Source organism: Columba livia, chromosome 22, assembly GCF_036013475.1.
Source record: "Columba livia isolate bColLiv1 breed racing homer chromosome 22, bColLiv1.pat.W.v2, whole genome shotgun sequence".
Taxonomy (NCBI): Eukaryota; Metazoa; Chordata; class Aves; order Columbiformes; family Columbidae; genus Columba; species Columba livia.
In genome coordinates, this window is record NC_088623.1 from 1,360,545 (window position 1) to 1,386,059 (window position 25,515).

The 25,515-nt window shown below is 59.3% G+C and overlaps 2 protein-coding genes across 11 annotated transcripts in view; both read left to right on the forward strand.

Annotated features, from left to right (window-relative positions):
* CACNA1S (calcium voltage-gated channel subunit alpha1 S) overlaps positions 1-1,984 on the forward strand; it is a 41,729-nt gene extending 39,745 nt beyond the window's left edge. For 4 of the 7 annotated variants that reach the window (XM_065038577.1, XM_065038578.1, XM_065038579.1 and 1 more), the window contains 4 exons: positions 306-370; positions 805-914; positions 1,167-1,283; positions 1,494-1,984. In XM_065038577.1, the coding sequence (XP_064894649.1) occupies positions 306-370; positions 805-914; positions 1,167-1,283; positions 1,494-1,754 (553 nt within the window). In that variant the 3' untranslated portion in view covers positions 1,755-1,984. Of the gene's footprint in view, positions 1-305; positions 371-719; positions 740-804; positions 915-997; positions 1,284-1,493 lie in introns of those variants that run through there. The other 3 variants (XR_010467567.1, XM_065038580.1, XM_065038581.1) reach the window with 3 other exon arrangements.
* A 2,533-nt stretch (positions 1,985-4,517) lies between these two features.
* The window catches only part of KIF21B (kinesin family member 21B), a 39,368-nt gene continuing 18,370 nt past the window's right edge, over positions 4,518-25,515 (forward strand). For all 4 annotated transcript variants that reach the window (XR_010467568.1, XR_010467569.1, XM_065038583.1 and 1 more), the window contains exons 1-17: positions 4,518-4,644; positions 15,943-16,165; positions 16,501-16,683; positions 18,528-18,677; positions 18,913-19,047; positions 19,431-19,598; positions 20,096-20,211; positions 20,803-20,998; positions 21,387-21,576; positions 21,676-21,739; positions 22,230-22,454; positions 22,735-22,816; positions 23,095-23,212; positions 23,516-23,707; positions 24,380-24,579; positions 24,766-24,873; positions 25,201-25,269. Coding sequence is in view for 2 of the 4 variants with exons in the window: in XM_065038583.1 (XP_064894655.1) it covers positions 4,607-4,644; positions 15,943-16,165; positions 16,501-16,683; positions 18,528-18,677; positions 18,913-19,047; positions 19,431-19,598; positions 20,096-20,211; positions 20,803-20,998; positions 21,387-21,576; positions 21,676-21,739; positions 22,230-22,454; positions 22,735-22,816; positions 23,095-23,212; positions 23,516-23,707; positions 24,380-24,579; positions 24,766-24,873; positions 25,201-25,269 (2,457 nt within the window). In the remaining 2 variants the exon portion in view is untranslated. The remainder of the gene's footprint in view (positions 4,645-15,942; positions 16,166-16,500; positions 16,684-18,527; positions 18,678-18,912; positions 19,048-19,430; positions 19,599-20,095; positions 20,212-20,802; positions 20,999-21,386; positions 21,577-21,675; positions 21,740-22,229; positions 22,455-22,734; positions 22,817-23,094; positions 23,213-23,515; positions 23,708-24,379; positions 24,580-24,765; positions 24,874-25,200; positions 25,270-25,515) is intronic.

Sequence of the window (25,515 nt, forward strand, 5' to 3'; positions counted from 1 at the left end):
TGGACAGCAGGGTGCCAGGGATCAGGGGAACACCCTTCCTCACCAAACTGAGTGCCAAGGCCTAGGTAGGGGCCACCAGCAGGCTGCCCACACATGGGTACAAGGAACAAGGATTACCAATGTAGGATATTCTTAATCCTACTTCTTGGGGTCTCTGCCCTGTTCATCTATCCTAGGTGGCCCTCCTGGTCTGCCCCCCAGCTGCATTCCCCAGGGTAGAGAAGGTGGGGAGGCTGCACCCCTGGGTGGAGCTGGTCCCTGCACATAGTCGCCGCTTGGGCTGACCTGCCTGCTTGCCATTGCAGGATGGAGTATGAGGACGAGGTGCTGAGGAAGATGGCACCAGCAGCACCCAGGCGTCTAGTGCGGGGTGAGTCTGAGCATCATTCTTCTGGGGGATCTGCACCAGCCCAAGGGCCAGGGCAGGGGGAAGGGGATGCAACTTGGAGATTAGCTGAGAGTCTCGAGCACAGCAGGACCTGGGTGGGGAGCTCCAGCAGACCCTTCTCCCACCTTTTTCCCCTCTGGGGTGATGGAGCATGGAGCCAGTGTCTCAGGCTGGGGGAGGACTGGCCATTCTCCAGGCAGCAGGGCCACAAGGCTGTGTGTGTTTCAACTAACAGGGACTTCTTCCCAGCCATGAGTGAGAAGCATGGGGCAGTGGTCAGGTGCTGGAACATTGCTTGGTCCTGAACTCCTAAACCCTTTGATTCCCCTAGTCTAGTTAACCCATTCCCAGATCTGGGAGGCAGTGGAGTCCTTGCTGTTGTGCCCATCTGATGTCTCCAACTCCCCTCCTCCCAGAGCGCAACCCCCCCTTACCTATGGAGAGGCTGCGACGGAGGCCAAGCAGGAGGCGAGGGGCCACCCCCGAGGGTCACCCATCATCAGGACTGCACCCTCTCCCCCAGGAGGTAAAGGGGGCAAATGGGTGTCCAGAAGCATGGGAAGGGCTGTCACAGCCATGCTGGGGAGGAGCTGGTCTCTTTGCCCATAGGGCCCTGCTGGTCCCATTGAGTGTGATGCCCTGGACCCAGGAGCTCCAGCAGAATGAGAGTGTGTGTCCAGGCTGGGAACAGTACCTGCAGCCCTCACATTGACATGGGAGAGACCTTCCATGGGCATTGCCCAAGCCCAGGCTGCAGCTCTTTGCTCCTCTTGCCCAGCTGCCTGGAGATGATGGCACTGCAACGGGAACGACATCCAGCTCAGGGTACCAGCAGGGTGAGAGCCTTCACCCAAGCACATCCTCCACCCCAGCCATCACCTTCCTCATTCAGGAGGTAAGACATGGGCACAGCCTGGCAGAGGGAAAGGCAGGGCAGCCAGGCAGTGAAGTAGGCTGGCAGAGGTGCCATGCTTTGCCAAGTTGGGAGGCTGGAAGACAAAGCTTAGCTACGAGGGTGAGCAAGTATGTGCCAGCACAGAGGGCAGCAAGGGACACTTCTACAAACTGAGCACACACTGGGCTGTGACCTCTTCCTCCACTGCAGGCTCTGATTTCTGGAGGTCTTGCATCTCTGGCCTGTGACCCATCCTTCGTAGCAGTAACCAGGGACGAGATGGCAGCCAGCAGCCAGCTGGAGATGGATGAAGTGGAGAAAGCAGCCGTGGAGCTGCTACAGGAAAGAGAAACACTGCAGGGCACAAAAACTGGCTCTGCCCCTCAGGACACCTCCGCCGCATCACCAGCCGGCTCCCCAGGGCTCAGCGCAGCCTCCCCAAAAAAGGCCATCAGTACCACTCACCTGTGAGCTGCCTGCTGTTGCAGCCTAGTGGGCATGGTGCCGTCAGGAGCTTGCAGGGGGTCACTGGAGCAATACTGCACTGCTCCTCCTCCCTGCCTGGCATCTTGGTGGGCTCTGTCCACTGCGGGAGAAATTTCGGGCCAAGTCTCCAGGATGCTGGTGCAAGATAGGACAACGCTGTGCCAGCAAGGTCATGCAGGAGCTGGATGGGTCATTAAAGTGTTTCTGCTGTGTGAGTCTGTGAATCCTCCTGTCCCCTCCTTTCTCTGCCACCCTGCCTGCACAGCCTGTGCCCACTGCTGCTCGCTGCCCAGCCTGGGGAGGAGGCTGCAAATGCAAGACTGCATTTAACCAGAGCTGGCAGTGATTCATGTGCCAGCATACACTCCCCATGCTGAGGGAAATCTGTCCTCACTCCCAAGAGCTCATGTCTCAACCAGCCATTTTGAGGGTGCCAAGCTCGGGGGGGTCTTCTGGTACCTCAGCAGCTGGATCCAGCATCCTCACATCTCTGGTGGAGCCTGTTCCTCCTGCTTGCAGTCAAGCCTGTCCTGAGAGGAGGAGGACAAGTGGCTTGGGCAATCTGTCTTGGGCTGGGGCAGCAGGCAGGCACAGGCACGGCTGCCTGCGCACTGTCCACTGCTGCCGGGTACCAAGCAGCAGCTGAGGTTATTCCGCTCTGCGAATGAGTTTCCCCGGGGGTTCCACTTTATGGACCTCAGTGCCCCAGGCAGGGTCTGGTTGCCAAGCACTGTGGCCGCCCTGGCTCTTTGCTGGGATCTTGCTCCAGAGGGCTCCCAGTACAGCCAAATTGGGCCACACAGGGCTCTTCCTTGCCTAATATATATTAAAATACAGCAATCTGATGGGTCCTGGGGGAGGTGCTGAATCAATAGACCATGCCTTCTCTCCAGCAGGGCATTTATTTGTTAACTTAATAAAAGAGAAATGGCTGTTGCTGAGCTCCAGCTGCAGCCTGAGAGCCGGAGAGCCCATCTTGTATGGGGACGTGGGAGCGCACACAGCTTTTCCCCGCGGGGATGCAGGCAATCAGCAGGGATGTCGTGTCATGGGGCAGCCGCATATCCCTTGCTCTTGCTTCACTGCCCTGGGGCAGGAGTTACACCCCCTTGCACACACACAGACACATCTCCCCGCTCCCGAGGAAGGGGCACTTGCTAATGGGCTGATTTTCCTCAAACTAGCATCTGGGGGGTCTTTCTTGAGTTGTTTTCTAGCTGAACTGGGGGACAGATCTGGCTTGTGATGCGACTGGCACAGGGGTGGGAGTAGGAAGATGGGGCCAGGAACACTGGTCCAGAGAAGGTCACTGCCCTTCTCTGCGTGCGGCTTTGGTGGGGAAGGGTCCAGCCTCACAAAAAATGGCAGCCCAGAGTCCCTCCTGACCCAGGTGTCATAGAATCATTTCAGTTAGAAGAGATCCTCAGGATCATTGATTCCAGCCATAACCCAACCCAACTCTAACACTAACCCTTGTCCCTGAGAACCTCATCTAAACACCTTTTAAACCCCTCCAGGGATGGTGACTCCAGCACTGCCCTGGGCAGCCTGTTCCAATGCCCCACAGCCCTTTCTGTGAAGAATTTTTTTCTAATATTCAATCTAAACCTCCCCTGGTGCAACTTGAGGCCGTTTCCTCTTGTCCAGTCCTTGCAAACTTGGCCCTCAGGGACCAAGGAAGAGAAATGCCAGCTCCTCACATCCTTGCAGGATGACAGAAAGGCCATATCCTGCTTGTCACCTTGATGCGGTACCAGCATGAGGTGCCCTGGAACTTACCTGCCACAACAGCTGCCAAGCAAGCTCCCGCAGTGCACGCAGCCCCACGCACACGTGGCATGTGGCCCTGGTCCCTTGGGAGCCTCAGGATGAGTGTGAGCAGATGGAGTGAAGGGACGGTGCTGTTGAGGTGAAGGCATCCGGACCCCGGAGCAGAGGGAGGGTGCCAGGCTCCGTACTGGGCACAGCTTTGACTTCATTACCTGTCGGCCATCAGTTCTGGTACATCTTGGCTGTCCTAGACCAGGAAAGCAACCTTTCCCAGGACACAGCCTGGTACAGCCCAGTACAGCCCAGTACAACCCAGTACAGCCCGGTACAGCCATGCACAGGCAGCAGTGGGGCTGCTGGCTCGGCAGGGGGCAGCAGGGACTGAACGGGTGATAGTGTGTGTGTGAGTGTGTGTGGGTGTGTGTACTAGTGTGTGTGTAAGTATGTCAGTGTGTGCGAGTCAGTGTTCGTGTGAGAGAGTGTGAGCATGTGTCTGTGAGCCTGTATATTAGCGTGTGTGTGTGTGTGTGTCAGTGTGAGCGTGTGTGTGTACGTTAGTGTGTGCCTGTGTGTGTGTCAGGATGTGTGTCTGTGTGTCAGTGTGAGTGTGTGCCTCGAGGTGTGTGTGTGTCAGTGTGTGCATGTGTGTGTTTGTGAGTCAGTCTCCAGGTGAGTGTGTGTGTCTGAGTGTGTGTGTCAGTGTTAGCGTGTCTGTGTGTGTGTCTCCATGTCCCTGTATGTTATTGTGTGCGAGTGTATGTTGGAGTGTGTGTCACTGTGAGTGTGTCTGTGTGTGCGTGTCTCCGTTATCCGTGTGAGTGCATGTTAGTGAGTGTGTGTCAGTGTGAGCGTGGCCGTGTGTGTGTGTCTCCGTGTCCGTGTGAGTGCACATTAGTGTGTGTGAGTGTGTCACCGTGTGCCACTGTGACCGTGTCTCAGTGCGTTCGCGCGCGGGCAGCGCTGCTGTGGGCGTGTCCTCGCCCCGCCCCCCGCACCTGGGCCCGCCCCCTCTCCTCCCCTCCCCCCCGGCTGCTCTCGCAGCGCGGTCGCGGTGCCCGTTGCGGGGCATGGCGGCTCCGGACAGCTGTGTCAAGGTGGCCGTGAGGTGAGTGCGGGCCGGGCCCGGGCGGCGGGGTGACCCTCGGTGCACCCGCGGCGGGCTGGGGGCTGCAGCCGCCTGTGCGCGGCGGGGGGTCGCGGTTGCCCATCCCCGGGGCAGCGAGTCGGGTTTTGCCGCCCCCTCCCCCCCTACCGCTGCTCTCCTCCCCACCGCCCGTGTGCAGCGTTTCGGGGCTGCCACCCCCCTCACCCCATCGGCTCCCCCGCGATACCGCCCTCCCCTCCCATCCCTGCGGCCGCGGGGGCAACACGGAACCCCCGGCCCCGTCACCTGGACAGCTGGTTAACGCCCGGTTAATGCCGCTCGGCAGCTCCTGGCTGCGTAGCGGGTGGGTTTGGCCCCCCGGTGGTGTCAGGAATGGTGCTAGAGAGTGGGGAGGTGGGTGTCCCTGTCTGCCCCCCCCCACCTCCCTCTAGGTGGTAGGGAACGATGCGGCATCTCGGTGTCCTTTGTGCTGACTCCGGAGTGGGAACAATGCGCCTTCCAGATCGTGCACCTCAATAAAGGAGCTGCCGGCGGCGTCTCATTCACGCGGGGCTCGGGGGGGCTCGGGAGGCGCTGGGCTGGGCGGCAGCCGGCGGGGTCGACCACGCATCGTCTGCGGAGCCCCCGGGTGGGTGAAAGCGGGGGGCTCTTTGTTAGCGCCGTGCCAGGCTGGGTGTATTCTGTGCACAGCCGCTGGGGTCCTGCAGACCGGCGTCATTTTGCTTCTTTCTGCCCCCAGAGGAGGAAGGAGCCCCCGGAGGACGCGGGGTACGAGCCCCGCTAAAGCCGGCGGGGGGAAGCAGGCGGGGACCCGGCCCTGCTGGAGCTGAAGGGACCGGCCGTGCGGCTCCCGCTGCTCCCCGGGCCTGCGCCGGGTCAGCCCGCGGCTTCCGGACCAGCTGAGCCCGGGCGGGAGCCCTGGGCTGCTGGGCAGCGTGTGGCGGAGGAGTCGGGCCAGGGCAGGACCGGGGCCCCGTGGGGACAGAGCTCGGCAGGCTCAGCCCCACGCGGGTACACCGGACCCCCGGCTGGCTGTGCCTGCTTGTGTCCCGCCGTGGGGCTGTGTGCTCACCCGGGGCAGGGCAGCGCGTGTGTCCCCCTGTCCGCACCCCTAACGGCACGGGGCGGGGGGGTGCTGCTGGCAGCCTGCGGGGGGGCTGTGTTGGTCCTCGGAGGAGGATTTGCAGAGGGCACTGCCCTGGCTGGTCCCTGCCTGCTTGGGCACAGTGAGAGCACAAAAGATGCTGGGTGCAGCGTCAGTAGTGGAAGGAGAAAGGGTGGGTGTGGGGCTGTATGTGCCGCTGCATGTCTGTGTGTGTGTGTGTGCGTATATGTGTGTGTGTATGTGTGTGTGTGCACCAGGACAGTTCCCAGCGCTGCCTGCCTGTCCAGTCTTCCTGTCCTGGTAGCAGACAGTAGTGAGCCTTGCTCCATTCGAAAGGCTGAGGATCAGGGCCAGGCTGTGGTTTTAAAGGGTAGGGGAGCTGCAAGGGAGGTGACAGCATCCCTGTGGTGCGGGTGTGGCTGTGGTGCCTGTGCAGGGGCAGGGCTGGGCTGTACCAAGGCGGGGGTATCCATGCCAGGACACTGACCCCGGAACCAAGTGATGCTGGTGGATGGGGGTGGAGATTTCCTGCTGACCAGACTCTTCCCATTCTCCATCCTGCATTTCTCTTGGGATGGAGCCTTTTAACAGAGGCCTGGCTCAAGGTCAAGGTCTCTTTTGCCTGGGAGATGAAGTGGGTGCTGCTGAGGGTGGCAGCCGTGGAGTCATTTCTGCTGGGCTCTTCCCATCTAATCCCCTTGGCCCCTGGCAGTGATGGGGTGCAGGGCTGGTCTGATGCACAGGGAGGGCATCACGACTGGGAGGTGACTTGAATATGCAGCATTGCAGTGGGGTTGGGGTCTCCATGGTGAGGACCTGGGGAGGGGGGAGAGGTCCAACTCCTGGCTCCTCCTTGGGGGAGTGAGCCAGCATCCTGCTGGCTGCATCCGTGGTGATGCGGTGGTGAAGGTGAGCCGGCAGGACAAAGGAGGAGGGCTGGGAGCAAGGAGACCGCGAGACAAAGCAGGCAGATCGCAGCGCTGTGCAGGAAGGTGGCTCCTGAGGCTGGACCGAGCGTGTAAGAGCTGAGCTGCTCTCCCTGCGGACCACCTGGCTTTTCTGCCAAAGCAGCCCCTGGAGACTGGTGACCGGTCCCCTCGTCCCCAGGGCTGGGAGCAGAGGGAGGTTTTCCTTTGTGAGCACTCATGACGCTTCACTGGTAGAGCAGCTGGGCAGCAGGCGTCTCCAGGATCCCCCAGGATCCCCCACCCTCCAAGCAAACCTGCCCGCACATCCCACCTCCTTTGGCCATCAGAGCATGGAGGAGGTTCAATGCTTCTAGGGTGCAGCCAGACACGGATCAAAGCTCCCCATTTGTCCTTTATAATAACATACATGTGCCAGCTGTTCCATTTCTTTAGGGTTTCTCTGTCTGTGCTGCTGGAGGGAGCGAGGTGGGACCTGGGGAAGAGCTGGGGGGACACTGGGAAGCGATGGGGGCTTTGGAGGAAGGTGCTGTGTGCTGCTGAGGTTAAACAGCTGTGCGATGGGGATGGTCCAGCCAACGTCAAGCGGTGCCACAGGCACTGGGACCTGTCTCTGGGCCTCACAGAGTGCTCAGGGTGGCGACAGAGAAGCAGGGGTGGTGGGCTGTGCTGTCCATGGGGGGACCCCAGGTCTTCCTGGTTCTCCTGGCCTGGTAGGAGGAGGTAGGAGAAATGCTGTGGTGTTTCATTGTCAACTTCACAGGTTCCCGTGCTCCCGTTGGGAGAATCCTGTTGCCACTGGGGGTCCGAAGGACACAGGTGCTGAGCCACTGGTTGGGGTATGGGGGCATTATTTAGGCTTCCTGCGTGCCAGCAGTGAAATGACTGGTACTTGCTGCAGCGCTGCTGTCAGCACAGGGAAATGCAGGCCCAGCGGGTGCTCCTGGCCCACAGGCTGATTTGTACCAGCACCTTGTACCTGCAGCTCAGACCTGCACCATCTGCAAGGGCAGGGCTGGACCCCGCCCTGACTCCCACCCTCCCTGCAGGCAGGGTCTGCCTTCGCTCGCCCATCGGCATTGAGCCTGGCGTGTCGCTTCATGGGCGCGTCTGAGCTTGCTGGTTGCGGTTGCCACTGCTGGGGAGGAAGCGATGGGGCCGGGCTGCCGGCAGCGGTTGGGCTGGTTCTGGGGTAACGGTGTCAGCCGGGAAGCTGCCGCCTGCTGCGATGGTGCTGAGCGGGGTGGCCCGGGAGCCCTCGCTCCTTGCTGCTGGGGGAGGTTTTCTCAGAAGCCGGGGAAGCCAACAACTGCTGTTTCCTTCTGTAAGGTGACCTTCAAGTGGGTGGCTGCGCCGCAGGCAGCTTGTGCCCTCCATCCAGGAGCAGAGCCATCCATTTGAGGCTCGTACCTCCCTTTGAGCCTCAGCAGCACCCCTCCCTGCAGCACCCCAGCTTGCAGCACCCCATCTTGCAGTCAGGTGCTGTCTGCTCTTGCATCTGCAGCTCACTGGGGTGCAGCGTGGGGAGCGAGACTTGCTGTGCTGGTTGCAGGAGGTGGAACACCGCCCCGTTTTGCTGTGTCAGGAAGGGCTGATGGCGTATATTGACCCAGAAGCCATTAAAATCCTTGGCCAGGGGAGGTCTGAGAAGCCGGGCTTGCTGCAGAAATGCTCGCTGAGGGCACTCTCAAACTGCCCAGTTCATTGGAGAGCAAGGGGCAGCCCTGTGCCGGAGCTGCCCGCGCCACCCAAGCGTGCCTGGCCGGCTGCGGAGACTCAGGAAACAGAGCTTGTGAAATTGGGGAAGGAAGTTGAGTCGGATTTCAAGTTTATTTAAACCCTGCAACCTCCAGTGCTCTGCTGCTCTTATAAACACTCTGCTGTGATGCTCTGTGCTCCACGCAGGCAGCGCGGTGCTGGCTGTCTTCTGCCCCGAGGAGCTGCTCCCACCTCCTCCTCCTTGGGAAGAAAGGTGGGATGTGCCACGAGGGATGGAACAGATTCATGTGTCCGTCACCCTGTACCCTGGAGGGCCTCGGTTCAGTGGGATCGTTCTGGCAAAGATGCCGGGATCGGGTGGGCTCGCAGTCCTCTCAGGGTCCTGGCATCTTTGCTGCCGTGTCGCCAGCCCTCCTCTGCCCGCTGGGGTGGTTTCTGTGAATCTGACACCCTTGGGACCAGCAGGGGTCGGTCCCCAAGGAGGTGGAGTTGTAGACCTATCAAACCGGCTCTTCCCAGTGCAGTTTTGGATCTGGACAGAGGGGTGGTGTGAGCCCAGCTGGTGCCGCACTGGAGCACATGGTGCCCAAGGGCTCCAGCACAGAGAGGGGTCGAGTGGTCCATCTTGGGGGCTGGGAGGGTCCCTGGCGAACAGCCCTGATCTCAGGAAGGAAATATCTCAGGAGGTTGCTCTAATCTGGGGGTGCTGGGCAGGCAGAACACTGGCGTGGGCACCCTCAGCTGCTTTCCCCATCCTTTGCTCCTGCCAAGGGCAGCTCAGCCCTGGCAGCTGAGGCCTCTGTGTCCTGTGAGTGTTTTGCTGCTTTGCTGAACCCATCTGGGCAAGCTGCTGCCCTTTGGTTTCACTTTGGGGCTTCCCAGCCCCACTGTGACAAAGGGGTGTGCACGCTCTTGACTCCCAGCGAGGAGGATTAAATTGGCCTCCCTGGTCTGGAGAGAGATGTCGGGGGCTGTGGTTTGTGGGGGCGGCCCACGGGCTCTTAGAGGGAAGTGCTGAGCCCAGGTGTTTGGGCACAGGGGGGTTTTCTGTGCCTGGCTTCAATCAGTCACACACTTGCTGGCTGTTACAGCGGAAATGTTAGAAAGGGGATGGAGATGGTGCTGGCATGAGGAGAGAGTGAGGCTGGACCCCACGGTCCCATGCAGACACACCATCACCTGCAGCATCGCTCTGAGCAAAGCAGCTTTAAGAGGCTTTCGGTGCTCGCACCCATCACCCATCAGCAAGGGATTTAAATATGTAATGCTATGAAGTCTCAGGAACTTGGGAGGCTGGTGCTGTCTCTAAGCCGGAGGAAAGAGCCAGCTGCAGCTTCCCTGCACCAGCAGTGAAACTGGGTCTAGGAGAAAATCGCAGCAGATGAAGCCCTAAACAAAGCTGCCGGGAACACGGCTCCCTGTCCCCAGAGAGGGAAGGGGATAGCCCCGCTGAGCCCGGTGCTAATTGAGGAGCCAGCCCTGGCTGGTGCTTGTCCTGCTGTTCCTGCTTGGGGGGTTGTCTCCAGTGGTCCCACGAGGCTGTTTCCTGCCGCAGGCTGTCAAAACAGTCCCTGTCGCTGGTTAAACAGCTGGCAGGTTTGTGGTGTGGTGGATTGTGAGGGCAGCTGCCGCCGGCTCTGCTGCAGGAGGTGAACACACTGCATGGGGACTCCTCACCCTGCTGGGATGCTGGTGGGTTTCTGCTTCCTCCCTGCCCTCCAAGCACCGAGCAAAGGGCATTTCCTTGGCCCAGTGTTACAGGGCTGGGAGGCCCAACCTGGCTCCTGCCTGTGTTAGGGAGGGGGGGTCTCTTGAGCCATGTCGCTGTGGTCTCTGCTCATCTATTATTTCATGCTGCCTGAAGAGGATGTTAGGGGAAAACAAACCTATTCCCTTCCCAGCTGTGGGACAAGGTTTGCTCCTGGGTGTTTCATAGCATCTCCCATCCTGTTGGCCAAGGGCTTGGGATTTTGGTTTTTTGTGGGGGTGGAGATGCACCTCTTTGGTGCCACCCACTCTCCTGTCTTGCAGGCATGTTGTTCCAGATGTCCCCTGTGGGCTCTGGGCTGCAGCATCTTCTGCCAAGGTTGTTTTCCCAGTGGCAATCAGACCGTGTCAGGGGGCTGCAGGCGTGCAGGGGGCTGGGAAAGCCTTATCTCCAGTATGGATGCCCCTGTACTGAGATCAGAATGGGATGTGAGACCTTACGGGGGCACCTGGGAGAGGGAGAGACCCAGTGGGTGTGATTCACTGGCTTGGAAGGAAACGGGAGCCTCAGTACCAGGATGCAGAATTGGGAGGGGGAGCATGTCCATCTATCTCCATTGGACCTGTGGCATCTCTGTGCCCCCGCAGGGTCAGGTCGATGGCCTGTCAGGCCCAGAGTCAGCAAATGATGGTTTTCTATCGCTCTCCAGTAAGTGCTGATGCTGCTGCTGACCCAGTGGCTTCGTGGTCAGAGGGGAGCAGGGGGGCCCTGCCGGGGTGTGTGTCGAGTTGCATGTGCTGCCACGCGTGTGTTTCCTTGTGCTGCCCACCCTGCCTGGGGTTTTGGGGCCCTGTGCTCCTTTGTGGGTGACTGTCCTGAGTCTGTCATTTGCAAACCTCCTGATGGTGTTTCCCAGCCTGTTCTCCTGGGCAGGTCCAGCATGGAGCTGATAGCATTGCCAGTTGCTTATGGGGATGCAGGAGGAGTTCAGGGACATCCCAAACTCAGTCCACTCCTGCTCCCATCCAGGCTGGGCGAAGCACAATTCTGTGCTTCCCGCGGGCACTGCTGATCTCTGCTTGCTGCCTTGGGCTGGGTGTCCCCAGGTACTGTGTCCCCGTGCAGGCAACGCGTCCTGCGTCCCTGACCCGCGGTGGGTCTCGGTGCAGAGCAGATGGTGCGGCTCAGTACTGGTGTGCTCCTGCCAGACCTAATGAGCAGCACATGGCGGCTGCCAAGGCCTGATTTAAAGGTTTCCCTAAGCCTGGGAAAGCCTGGAGCAGGAGGATTATTGGGAGCCGGTGGGTTCTGGGTCCAAGGCAGCGGGCTTTGCTGATGGGGTTTTCTGGTGCTGTGGCGGGATGGGTACCTGGGGGGCAGGGAGTTCCGTCTTGCTGCTGGTGCTGGGCCAGCTGTACTGGCCATGGCACCCTCTGCCTTGGTGCTGTTTCATAGAATCATAGAATCGTTTCAGTTAGAAGAGACCCTCAGGATCATAGAGTCCGACCATAACCTAACTCTAGCACTAAACCATGTCCCTAACAACCTCATCTAAACGCCTTTTAAACCCCTCCAGGGATGGTGACTCCACCACTGCCCTGGGCAGCCTGTTCCAATGCCTGACAACGCTTTCTGTGAAGAATTTTTTCCTAAAATCCAATCTAAACCTCCCCCAGTACAACGTGAGACCATTTCTGCAGTGATCACGTGGTGTGGGTGCCTCTGCAGACCCCAGCGCTGCCCCATGTTGTGCTCGCTCTTTCCTAGGAGGTCACTCCCTGTATCTCTTAATTGGAGCATTTGCTGACCAGACCTGGTTAGTCCCCAGGGAGCCTGATTGAATTTTCTCTGATTGCGGAGCTGCTTCTCTGCCGCGGTAATTAAATGCTTAACTTTGTCTTGATATGGGTCCAAAGCAACCTGTGTGCAAACAGCCAGCCCTTGGCAGCCAGCCCTCTCCTGAGACCCTGTGCTCAGGGGACAATGAGGACAGGGACATCCCTTCCCAGGCAAGGGGGCAGATCCCCCTGTTGGATCAGCCCATGCTGAGCTGAGGCTTGGGGAGTTGCTGGGGAGCGTGGGTAGGTCCATGCTTGCTGTGCTGGCCTGGAGATATGGGCAAACCTGGAGCACTTTGCTTTGATCTTAGCCTGATGATGCTGACAGCTCCTGGCTGCCTGGGGAGCTGCTTGGCCAGGTTGGGTGCTCCATACATCACCACACTGTGCCCCATGTGCCACCCACGGTCTGCAATGCCTGGGGTGTCCTTGAGCTATAGGATGTCCTAGGGGAGCACAGGATGATGTTCTGCATGGCTGCCCTCCACGGCTGGGTGCAATGACAGGGCAGCAGCAAAGCATGGGGGGCAGGTTGGGGTAGAGGGGAGCAAAGTGTAGGGCCAGCAGAGGGAGTAGCAAGGGTGGCAGGTGGGCTGTCTGACAGATGCTCCTGCAGCTCCGATGCTGGGGAGCCTGGAGTGAGCACAAGCAGGGAGAACACAGGTGATGCAGGGATGGGGCAATGGGGAGAGCAGGGATGGGTGCAGGGTGAACAAAGGTGGTTGCAGGGATGGGAGCAAGGTGAGTGTGGAGTCATGTGTGGAGGGGAGATTGAGGTGATTGCAGGCAATGTGGGGAGTAGAGTGAATGCAGGTGGTGCAGGGAGTGGGGATGGGAGCAGGGTAAATGTGGGAAATGCGGGGAGCAGAGCCAGGCACTGCCTGGGCTTGCCCAGCCTGTCTGTCTTGGCAGGCACGTCCCGTCGCCAGCAGCTGGGCTGTGTGGCTGGTCGGGCTCTGCCAGCTCCGAGCTCTGCCAGCGCACACGGGCAGAGGTGCCCACGGGTGGGTAGGGGATAGCACCCCAAACCCACACCTGGGGCTGGAGCTGCCAGCATCACAGCGGGCAGCCTTGCCACTCTGGAGATAGGATGGACAAGAGCAAGTAGCTACGAGCCTCCGGGGCCTGGCACTGAGAGGGAAAATGCTGTGGAGCTCTTCCACCTGTGGCTCCCCTGCTGCCTGGCTCGGCTCCCTGGGAAACCAGCCCTGCCTGGCTGGGCAGCCGCCTCAGCTTCGGCCTTTGGAGCAGAAAGGAATGGCTCCTTGCAGGGGTTTGCAGGTAGCCACCCTCCCTCCCTGAGCAGCATCGGAAAAACAGGAGCTCCCTGCTACAGCTGGGGCAGGCTCTCCCATCACACTTGGGGTTGCATAGCGGTGGGCTGGGAGGGGTAAAACTGAGGCCATCAGGGGGGAAACTGAGGCCATCAGGTGGGAAGGTGGGGGAACATGAGGACATGAACCCAATGGTTCATGTCAGCTGAATTGTGCCTTCTTGTGCAAAGAAACAGCCTCCCTGCAGTGCACAGGTTCTGCTGGTGGATGCAGCCCTGATGCTGGTTACACTGGCTGTGCCCGCTGTGGTGAACCCCATCCCCTCCGCTGGGTGCAGAGCTTGGGATGCTGGGATGGACAAGTCTCTCCCCAAGGTGGAGGGACCCCCAAGCCAAACCTGCCCGTGGGAGCTGGCTGCTCTGCGGTGCCCGTGCAGCCCTTGGCTCCCAACCTTGCTTGGCTCCCCCACCCTGGCCAAACGCTGGCATAGGACAGCGGTGCTGAACAACTCGGGCTTTGTGCTTGCTGCCGAGCACACCTGGCTGGGCGCCGAAGCTCCCTGCCCCTCGGGATGTGGGACCTACTCCCCCCTTCCTCCCAGATGCTCGGTCTCTCTGGCAGCCCAGCCGTGGAGACAGCGCTTTCAGAGCCTGCCAGCCCGGCAGGAAAGGGAAGGATGGCCATGGAGAGGCTCCCAGCCGAGGTTCCCTTTGTTTCCCCGTGCTGCTGGAGGCTCTCCCTGGCACACATGCTGCTGGTGCCGCTGGGTTTGGACGCTGATGCTGGCGCAGGCAGGGTCCTGCTGTGCCACCCGTCATCGCCCCAGTGGGAGCTGCTGGCTGGGGAAGGACTGGTCATCCCCCCTGTGCCTCTGTCTCTGTCTGTGCGTCCATCTGCCTCCCAACCCTGCGTGTTGGGTGCCCAGGGCTGGGAAGCGGCCACGTTTGCTTGGCAGGGGCACTTGGCTGGAACTGTGCAGCTCTGTCCTGGGTACTCTGTCCCTTGTCACCAGCCCTTTGCAGTGAGCTGACTGGGGGCAGGTGGACGTGGTGGCCGGGCTTGTGGTGCTCATGTGGTCCTGCCGGTTCCCTCCTCCCTGGGCATCTTGAGGTGGGGCCTGAAATGCCATATGGCAAATTAATGTGTGCACACTGCTCCGGTGCTGCTGCTCATCCTCTATTCCAAACCCATGTGCACGTAGTTAATCAGCTGGGGAGACTGGGGGGAAAACCCTGTTCTCATTTTTCTTGAGATGAGAAAAATTTCTAAGAATACCATGGTTCCAGTTTGTTCCTCTGCCTGTTCCACAGGGACACTGTCGCTGTGCATGTCTGGGGTGGGGGGATGGGGAAGCACATTATATTGGTCAAAAAGTAATTAAAGCTGGGGTTAATTTTCCTGGAGGAGGGTGTGACCCTGGGAAGGCGACAGGAGCAAGTCTAGGGCTGAGCACATCAGAAGCTGCTTTCGATTGTGGCTACTGAGCTAAATATACCCGTGGATGCATGTAGCTGTTCCCACACGTCTGCTGCCCAGGCTCCTGGCTCCCTCCTGCCCTGCTGGGGACACCCTGTCCCCCCAGACACGGTGGCTTTTGGCCCTCCTGGGCCTTGCGAGGAGTGGTGGCTCATGCAGAGCCGCAACCCGCAAAACGTCTGCTGTGGTCTCTATGTTGGCTTGCCAGCGATGCGGCTTCGGAGGAATTAATAGCTGTATTTATGAAGCACCCAGGGAGAGGAGATGTGCAGTCATTAGCTCTAATGAGAGCTGTTTGCCATGGCGCTTGGCTCCGTGCTCCCCCTTTCTCCATGAGTCCCTTGGGACCAGCCAGCTTCCCGCAGCCAGAACATCCACCAAAGGCCAGAGCTGCTGCAGCTCTAACATGCACCCATGCCTGCACTGAAGCAGAGCCGTGCCTGCACAGGTCTTGCTGTTCTATACCCAAATTTCCCAGGGAAGGGTTGAGCTTGGTGGGTGGGGATGTGGTCGGTCTATTGTGTGTGCTTCCAGGAGCCCAGCACAGCCTTGCCTGTCCCCGTCCCATCCACCGAGTCCACAGTGGAGACAGCCACCGGGCTGGGTGGGGGTTTGGTTGAGACAGTTGTTTTGGCTCTGGGACTGTCTCGTCATGCTTTTGCATTTTGCATTTCAAGCCTTTGTAACTGCAGTTTGATCTCGCTGCCTCTCAAGCAAGCGTGGCTGGCTGCAGCGTATCCTGGCTGCCTGCCTGCACCCTGGCAGTCCCCGTCAGGGCTGCTTTGATGTATTGATCAGTGCCTACGTGCAGCCCAGAGCTGGCTGGGGACATAAGGGTGAATGAGCCAGCACAGGCGTGGGGAGGCTGGCTGGCCCCGTATGGGCCGTGCTGGGCTGGATTCAGCTGGTGGTGCAAGAGCAGTTTTAAGGGCAGGCTGTGTGTCATTACTGGGCCAGCCTGTGCCGTGGTACCCAGCCTGTGCCACGGTACCCGGCCCTGCCTGTCACCTCGGCTGTGGAGGTGGCTGGTGGCATTGCTGGGATGCACCAGCCTCCTATTTCAGCCACAAACAGATCAAGGTTGTCACTGCGTGCAGGAGCTGCAGCATCCCCTGTGTGTGTTTGTTCCACACTGCAGGCAGAGGTGCCGTGGCTCCATCATGGGCCACGCTCACATCCTCAGGGCCAGGCCTGTGTGCCCCAGGATGGGATGAGCCTCGAGGCTGCCATCAGCCCGCTTCTCTTCCTGCAGGATCCGGCCCCAACTGTCCAAAGAGAAAATAGAAGGATGTCACATCTGCACCTCAGTGACACCTGGCGAGCCCCAGGTGCTGCTGGGGAAGGACAAGGCCTTCACCTATGACTTTGTCTTCGACCTGGACACATGGCAGGAGCAGATCTACACAACATGTGTGGGCAAGCTCATCGAAGGCTGCTTCGAGGGCTACAATGCCACCGTGCTGGCGTATGGCCAGGTACGTGCTCTGCCAGCTCCTTGGGCTCTGTCATGGGCATTGGGCTCTCCTGCAGCGCTGGGCTTTGGAGATGCTGAGATGGTACCTGCAGAGGTTCGGGAAGGCAGGAGGTGTATGAACCTTGTGGAGGTGACAGAGTTGTCTCTGGGCTGGGTGGGAGCTGGGGCAGGTGGTGTCCTTGGGTGGGAGGAGGGGGAGGCAGGGCTGGGAGCATGCTGGGGATCAGAGGGGCTCAGCAGAAGCATTTGGGGAGCCTGGGGTGGCAGGGGGAGGTGTGGGGTGCAGTACTCTGAGCCTGGAGGGCCCAGCCATTTACCCCCTCGCTGCCTCTGCAGACTGGTGCGGGCAAGACATACACCATGGGCACCGGCTTCGACATGAACATCGCCGAGGATGAGCAGGGCATCATCCCGCGAGCCATCGGCCACCTCTTCAGTGGCATCGAGGAGCGCAAGCGGGCAGCGCAGAGTCAGGGCGTGCCGGTGCCCGAGTTCAAAGTCAGCGCCCAGTTCCTGGAGGTGGGTGACAGTGGGTCTGGGCAACACCGTGGCCCTGCCCTGTCCTGCCCTTTGCTCAGTTCTCATGTCCTGGTCTCTTCAAGTCCCCCATGACCTGGCTGTTCCCTGGCTGAGCTGGACTCCAGAGCAGGTGTGCGTAGGCAGGGATGTGTGCCCAGGCAGAAGAGACTCAAAGCACCTGAATGTTGTTGACCTCATGACAGCCATGAACTGGGGTGGCACTTATTGGCTGCAGGGAGCCCCCGCCATGGGGAAGGGACTTGTGCCTTGGTCCCCTGGGGACTCAGAGGGCTCTGGGCTCATTTACTCCTGTTTGAGGTTTGGGATGGTGGCTTATTGCTCCCCTGGGTCTGGACCAGCATTTCCCAGTGAAACAAGGAGAGAAAAAATTGCCATTCTTTTGGAGATCTGAGGAAGGGCTGCATTATTTCCCATGTCCTTTGCTGCATCTTTGACCCTGAGAATGCTTCATTGCATCCTCTCCCGCCTCTGCTTTGGCCTCTTCATTTCAAAAGCCTCTTCTATTAACTGCTTCTTTCCCTGGAGAAGTTTGTCCCAGAAAACCCGTGGACCTTGTGTGTCTGCAGCAGTTTCCCTGGGGGCTGGTCCTGGGGTGAAGGTGCAAAGAAGTTCAATATGGGAACTGGTTTAAGGCCCTGGTGAGAAAACAGAGGGTGGCTCTGAGCAAAGCTGAGTTCCTGAACATACTTTACCTGGCTGGTGTTCTGATCTGGAGTACAACGCAGAGGAGACAGGCAGAGAGAAGAGACTCGTGCTGTCATCTTGCCTCCATGTGGCTTTGGTGGCCATGTCCTGTGCCAGCCTGGGCATGTGGCCTCTTTGGGTGCTGGTTACCAACCCTGCTGTCCTGGTGCTGGTAAAGGATTTGGCCCCGCTGATCCCTGTCCTGTGACTCTGCTCCTGGGCACAGGCTGTCAGAGTGGGGTTTAAACCCTTGGGCTGCCTGTTTGCACCTGGGGCAGCCAGGGATGGATTAGCCTGATCCGCTCTGCTGGCCAGGAGCCTATGGTCCTTGGGTAACCCTACTCTCTGCTCTGGGACTTAGGTGTGACAGGGTGATGTGTGGCATTTAGTGGTGGTGGCAGGGGGGACAGACAGGCAGGGGTGTCACTCTGCCTCAGGGTGAGAGAGGATGCTGCAGGGACAAGATATCGATGAGAGCATTCTTGGTCAGCTCTGGATCCCCAGGGTTTTCCCTGCTTGTCCAGCACTCCCTGGTCCCCCTTGTCCCCTTTCTCCCTGGCAGAGGTGACCTCAAGGAGCTGGGGTGGGAGAGGGGCTGCACTGGCTCCTGCAGCTGGGGGCTCCCCGCGTGAGCAGGGCTGGTTGGGGGGATGCGCAGCTCCTGGGTGTCCACTCAGGTTCTGGGGCAGGGTTCTGAAAGTGTCCTGGTTCCCACACAGCTCTTAGTGTGACAAGACAGGGTAGGGAACTGGAACCAGCCCAGGCTGCAGCTGTGAGCTTTGCGGGGCTGACAGGCACGTGTGTGCACCCCCGCACACACGCACCGTTCCTCCGGGCATCGTGTCCCAGCAGGGTACCCCCGCATGCAGGTCGGAGCTGTATGTCATCTCTTATCTCCACACACATGCATGTGTGTCCTCTTCTACACTTGCAGGCACACCAGCTGTCCTGGTCAGCCTTGCCTAAGCACACACATGTGCACGTATGTGTGAACACATGCGCGTCCCCAGCTGTGCGGCCTGTCCTGGCTCTCAGGGCTGCAGCAGCAGGAGGGCAGCTCCTGTTGGTCCCGCTGTGCTGGGCTCTGGCAGCCTCCTGCTTACTGCTACTCACCCCGCACCCGCTTCCATCCCGCTTAGCTCTACAATGAAGAGATTCTGGACCTGTTTGACAGTGCCCGTGACCCTGACGCACGCCACCGCAAATCCAACATCAAAATCCATGAGGATGCCAGTGGGAGCATCTACACCACGGGCGTCACATCGCGCCTCATTAGCTCACAGGATGAGGTGAGTGCAGAATGGGGCAGGCGTGGAAGAGGGATGGCAGTGGGGTGCCCACCAGCCGGGGTTGTGCTATGTGGGTACAGCCAGGTGAGTGGGGGATGTCACTGGGATAGGACAGAGCAGCCCCGAGATGATGCAGGGAGAGGTCCGTGTGCCTGCTGGGCTGCATCAGGCTGCTGTCCTCCCTCCCTGAAAGGTGTTTCAAGGTTCCATTCTTCCCTGCCTCGTGTCGTTGTAGCTGATCCAGTGCCTAAAACAGGGCGCTCTGTCCCGCACCACTGCCAGCACCCAGATGAACGTGCAGAGCTCCCGGTCCCATGCCATCTTCACCATTCACCTGTGCCAGATGAGAGTGTGCACGCGCCCGGAGCTGGTGAGATGTGCTCCTGCCTCACGGCTGGGCTGTTCCTGGATCTGACACCCAGGCAATGTGTCAGGAGGTCCCTTGAAAATGAGAGAGGGTTTGAAGTCTTGCAAAGAGAGGCAGGGCTTTGCCTTTCTTCTTTGCAGACAGAGCCAGCATTAGCATTTAATGGGAGCTGAGGTCTGCCCTGGAGCAGCCCCATCCAAGGCAGGGATAGTCTGGCCCAAGGAATGTCCCCAAGCAAGCTGCTGTTGGGATTCTCTCCCCCATCCTTGTGGGGCTGGATGCGGAGGGTGGACACTCAGGCTTTTGCTGAGGTCTGTGTGGCCAAGGGAGCTCCTGCCTGCTCTAGGGCTGTGGTGGTGACCCTCTCCATGTATGCCTGGCCACAGGTGAATGGGGAGGTGACCAGCCTCCTGGATGGAGCCCAGCCCACCACTGAGTACGAGACCCTCACGGCCAAGTTCCACTTCGTAGACCTGGCTGGCTCAGAAAGGCTGAAGCGAACAGGTGCTACCGGCGAGAGAGCAAAGGAAGGCATCTCCATCAACTGTGGTCTGGTACGGCCCCAGACACCAGTGTGCAAGGGCAGGGGGAGGCAGGGCCTGACGGGGGGAGCCTGGGAGGCTTTTGGGTCCTGCTTGGAGCTGCTCTGGGCTCTTGGGGTTGCTGCTGTCTCTGCTGGGCTTTATGCTGCCTGGCCCTGTAGGCAGGAATATGCATAGTCCAAAACACCAGTGGTGAGGGCACAGCTCTGACTATGGGGAGGAGATACAGCTGGGCACAAGGTGCAAGTACCCAAAAGGTTGAGGTCTGCTAACTTGAGCTTATAAAAATCTCCAGGGCTTGATGCTGCTTCTCACTGCATGTAGAAGAAAGGCACAGCCCAGGGAAGGGGGGATGAGTGCTGAGACTGACAAGGGAAGCCCCACGCCTCCGCCTCCAGCACCCCACCCCTGTGCCACAGCACATGCCCCAGGCCTGTCGTGCTGGCTACGTGACAGCTGTATTCTCAGCAGGGGCTGAATTTGGGGTGTGCTTTCCTTTATGTTGGTAGCTGGCCTTGGGGAATGTCATTAGTGCCCTCGGAGACCAGAGCAAGAAAGTTGTGCATGTGCCCTACCGCGACTCCAAGCTCACCCGCCTGCTGCAGGATTCCCTTGGGGGCAACAGGTAAGGGGGTCCCAGACAGGGCTGAGCCCTGGGAGCAGACTGTAAACAAGGCTGAGGGTCTAGGGAGCCCTGCAGGAACTATTTCAAGACTCAAATACCATGTGGGTTGCCCAGAGAGGAGATGATGCCTCCTGACAGGCAGTGCATGATTTTGCAGATGTAAAGACTTGGGCTCCTTATGAGTCCCAGGCACAATTAGCCAGCTTTGGCAGAATTAGCTGGTGCGAAACACTGCAGAGCCCTTGCGGATCTGGGACTTGGCAGGTGGTGTTGCCAAGCATGGGATGGATTGAATTCCCTGCCGGCTTTGGGGGTATTTCTCATTCTTCCCCAGCAATCTTCAGAGGTGTGAGCTGCCTGGTGGAGGCTGGCTTTGCCCAGTGCAGTGCGATGTGTTACTCATGGGGTCTTGCTGGCGCTCTGGCTCTGGGAGGGACTCAACCCAGTTTTTACCTTGGTTATAGAACACAGAAGTGTCTAGGAGGGGTGTCTGAGGGCACACAGCCTGTGCCGGGTCCCAGGTTTCCAGGTGCTGAGTTGGCGCGGGTTGGGGGGAAACTGTCCTTTCACGCTGATTTTCACCTTTCCAAGCCAAACCATCATGATTGCCTGTGTGAGCCCATCTGACCGGGACTTCATGGAGACCCTGAACACTCTCAAGTATGCCAATCGGGCTCGCAACATCAAGAACAAGGTGGTGGTGAACCAGGACAAGACAAGTCAGCAGATCAGTGCCCTGCGGGCCGAGATCGCCCGCCTGCAGATGGAGCTGATGGAGTACAAGGCAGTGAGTGGCCAGCCAAGGAGGGATGGAGGCAGGAGCAGAAAACCTCCTCCTCGTGTTTGAATTGGGGCAGTTTTTGTGGGAAAGACCCTCCTGCCTACCATGCCCTGCCCCTATTGATGGGGGTAATTGCTGGGAGAGGTCAGAAAGCTTAAGAGATGGGGGCTCAGCTCCTGCCCTGACACAGGCAGAACCTTGGGCAAGTCTCTTGGGGATACCAAGGCAGGGAGAAGCCTTGAGGCATCTCTCACCCTCTGCCTGTTGAGCATTCCTGGTCCTTAGGTTTGTCCCTGTCCTGCCCTAGTGGCTGGGGCTGCCCCCAGGGATGCAGTGGTGTGTCCCCATGTCCCAGCTCGCCATGCACTCAAGGACTCCCCTCCTGTCCCCACAGGGCAAGCGAGTCATCGGGGAGGATGGCTCGGAGGGCTACAGCGACCTTTTCCGCGAGAACGCCATGTTGCAGAAGGAGAACAGCGCTTTGCGCATGCGGGTGAAGGCCATGCAGGAGGCCATCGATGCGATCAACAGCAGGGTCACCCACCTCATGAGTCAGGAGGCCAATCTGATGCTGGCCAAAGCAGGTGAGGTTGGACTAGTGCATGGCATGGTGGATTAGCTGGGACGGGAGCTGTGGGACAGCCTGCATCCTGCCTGGATCCACCCGTGCCTTGCTCCTCCAGGTGACGGCAATGAAGCCATCGGTGCCCTCATCCAGAACTACATCCGGGAGATTGAAGAGCTGAGGTGAGCTGGGCATTGGGGCTGGACAGTCACCCGGGTCCCCAGGCTGACAGCTGCGATGGTGGGGTCTGAGCCCATGTGTGGCTCACAGCTCCATGCTCTGGCATCGCTGGGGTGAGTCATAAGCCCTGATGTAGAAGCAGCTGACTCCATTGCTGCTGCACTGGGGCTGTAGGAGTCCCAGCCTTGGTGCCAGGCAATCCTTTGGCCATTTTCATTCTTTGTGTGGCTATTGATGTAGAGGGAGATCCTGATGGGAGTGTCTGGTGTCTCCCAGGGGCTGCTGACCCCCCAAAGCTGGGTTTATCACAGTTGTTTGTGCGATACAGCAACCCTGTCTTGCAGAATCCTGACCTCCTGACCCAACATGAATGGGAATGGGTGTGTGGTGACACTGTCCCTGGCTCACACCATCCTAAAACCAGGCAAGATCCCCTCATCTGGGGACAGTGGGATGTCCCCTCTTTGACCACATCTTATCTCCACTCCCTAGGACGAAGCTACTGGAGAGCGAGTCCATGAATGAGTCTCTGCGTCGCAGCCTCTCACGTGTCTCTGCCCGGCCCCCCTACTCCATGGGCTCATCCCCAGCATCGGGCCTGGCTGGCCTGTGCAGCCCGGCGGCTTCCGTGGACACAGAGGCCTCTGATGTGCTCCGACGGGCCAAGCAGGACCTGGAGCGCCTGAAAAAGAAAGAGAGGAGGCAGCAGAGGAAAAGGTGAAGGCAGCTGCTGTGCAGTGTTGGGAAGTGGGAGGCTGCGTGTTGGTCCCTGTCTGTCCTTGCGGGTTCGAGTGTCCTGCTTCCCCCATCCCCACTAAAGCCAGAGCAACAAGACAGAACCCAGATGCCTGGGTTCCCCTGCTGCTGCTGCCTTGCCCTTGATCTTGTCACCCACCACACAATCCCAGGGGCTGTTTTCCCCAAAGGGTCCAAAAGCAGGAGCATCCCCGGGCACCCCCGTGCTGGGACTCATCAACACACCTCTGCTCTCCCGCAGCCCAGAGAAGGAGGCATTTAAGAGGCGGCAGAAACTGCAGCAGGACAATGAGGAGGAGACAGATGAGAACGAGGTGGAAGAGGTGAGTCCCAGAATAGGTGAAGAGGGGTTGGGTGTTGCAGTGCGGCCCAGCTGGAGGATGGCTTCAAGGATGGACAGGGCACAGAGCTGCTGTCCACAGTGTGCACTGGGGGTCCAGAAATGCTGCTGCAGCCCCTGGGCACCCTGTGTGGGAGGTTTCATCCTCTTGTGGGGCTGCAGCCCATTGCTGTGGGGTCAGCTTGAGTTTGGAGGAGGGAATTGCTGCAGAGAGAAGGGAAAGGCTGTACTGCAAGCTGAGGTTGGCCACTCATCTCTTAGGAGGAGGAGGAACAGGATGAGAGTGGCTGTGAGGAAGAGGATGGACGTGAGGATGAAGACGAGGACTCAGGCAGTGAAGAGAGCCTCGTGGACTCAGACTCAGATGCAGAGGAGAAGGGTAAAGTGTGGAGCCCCACATGCAGCCCAGGGTGTAGGGGTGCATTTGCTGGTGCCTCCTGCCACTGAGCTCTGGTCCTGGGAAGGGGGAATCCACTGGGGTGCCCCAACCACATCTCCTCTGCATAGCTTGGAAAAGCACCAGGGTTGCTGCAGGGAGTCTCCAACACTCTTTGGGGCCCTGCTGCTCGCCAGCAAAGTGTGTTCCTATTGGTTCCCTCTGCCCTCATGTTGTGGCTCAATGGGGCTGTGAGAGGGATGCTCCTCCATCCTCCCAGCCTGACTGTCTCCCACTGGTTTCCAGCCGTGAATTTCCAGGCTGACCTGGCGGATCTGACCTGCGAGATAGAGATCAAGCAGAAGCTGATTGATGAGCTGGAGAACAGCCAGCGGCGCCTGCAGACCCTCAAGCACCAGTACGAGGAGAAGCTGATCCTGCTGCAGAACAAGATTCGGGACACACAGCTGGAGCGGGACCGAGTCTTGCAGAACCTCAGTGAGAACCGTGTCTCCTGTGGGATCCCATCCCTGCAGTGTTGAGCCCCAGTCCCTGCTCCAGCCCTGCTGACTTGGAGCCAAACCATCCACCCTCTGCATGCAGTGCTGGCTCTGGTAGAGCTTTGCCATCCCCCTGCCTGTGCTTGAGCCCCTGGGTCCCCCAAGACCCTGCTTGTCTTGCCATGGGAGTGGGACTAGTCAGCTGAAGAGCTCCTGACCCTGCTGGTCCCGGAGAGGTAGCTGGAAAGGATGGCGAGGCAAAGCCTCTTCTAGGCTTGAATGTCGCTTCATGAGATATGGAAGCTCTTGGAGAAACTGAGATGCTGAGGGGCGCATGAAGACCTCATAGACCTGGTGGTGTAGCTCATCTCTAGGCTCGTCAGAGCAGGATCACTCCTGCACATGGCTGTAGGTCTAGGTCTGCAGCTTCTCTCAGCCCAGCAACTGTGCTGTAACCCACTGTCCCCCACCCTGTGCTGGGCCCTGACGCATCTCCAGTGGGTGCCCCCAGGGAAACCCCAGCCTGTGAGGGGGCCAGAGCAGAGGGATTGTGGGGAGTGGGCTGGTGGGACAGGGAGGGAGCAGCACCTGGTGCCTCCAGGCAGGGTGTGTAGCTGCAGGAGGAGCCTGAGGTGCATGGCCATCACAAGCCCTCTCCTCGCTTCCCCAGGCACCATGGAGTGCTACACGGAGGAGAAAGCCAACAAGATCAAAGCAGACTACGAGAAGCGTCTGAAGGAGATGAATCGGGACCTGCAGAAGCTCCAGGCAGCCCAGAAGGAGCACGCTCGCCTGCTCAAGAACCAGTCCCGCTACGAGCGGGAGCTGAGGAAGCTGCAAGCAGAGGTGGCCGAGATGAAGAAGGCAAAGGTACCTGGACATTCCAGGGCAGGGAGGGCATTACCTGGTCAAGTCTGGCTCCCTGCTTAGAAGTGATGTTTTCCACTTCTGGTGGCAAGTGCAGGACATCTGTCTGTCCATTTGCCTGTCTGTCTGGTGGGTGGGTGCCTTGGGACAGTTGGGTGTCAGCTGAAGGAGATTTCCTTCCCGTTCCAGGTTGCGCTGATGAAGCAGATGCGGGAGGAGCAGCAGCGGAGGCGACTGGCAGAGACCAAGAGGAATCGGGAGATAGCGCAGCTCAAGAAGGAGCAGCGCCGGCAGGAGGTGAGATCCCAGCCTGCCTGTGTGTCCCTGGGCAACCCTGTGCAGCAGGGGACCTGGGCTGGCTGCGGGTGGATGTTTATGCTGCTCTGACACTCTGAGGTGCTTATAAATATCCATTGGTGAAGCTCAGGGCCCTGCTGCACCCATGGCCTTGCAGGGGCTGCATGGCTGCAACAGAACACTCCTGGCTGAATGGCTCCCAAGGGCTTCCCAAGTGAGACTGTTCATACCAAAGTAACTGCTCCAAGTGTTGGTGGTGGGAGCCCTGGGACTGTGACCATTGCTGGGGTGTCTGGGCAGGACCCCAATAGTCTCTCTCTTGTGCAGTTTCAGATCCGGGCTCTGGAGTCTCAGAAGCGGCAGCAGGAAATCGTTCTGCGGAGGAAAACTCAGGAGGTGAGGGGTGGGGATGTGGGGCTTGCATCCATGTAACCCCCAACCCCATGGGGGTCCTGGCCCCAGTGCTTGGCTCAGAGACATCCCATCCTCAGACAGTGCCAGCTCTGGGAGCAGGTTTCCCAAAAGGGTGGGGGGATTTTATGGCTTTGTAAGCAGGTGAGAGATGCTTGCAGCAGTAGAGGAATTGCTCATCTCCTGGGGCAGGGGATGGGCTAGAAGGGAGAAGGGGGAAAACCCATGGGG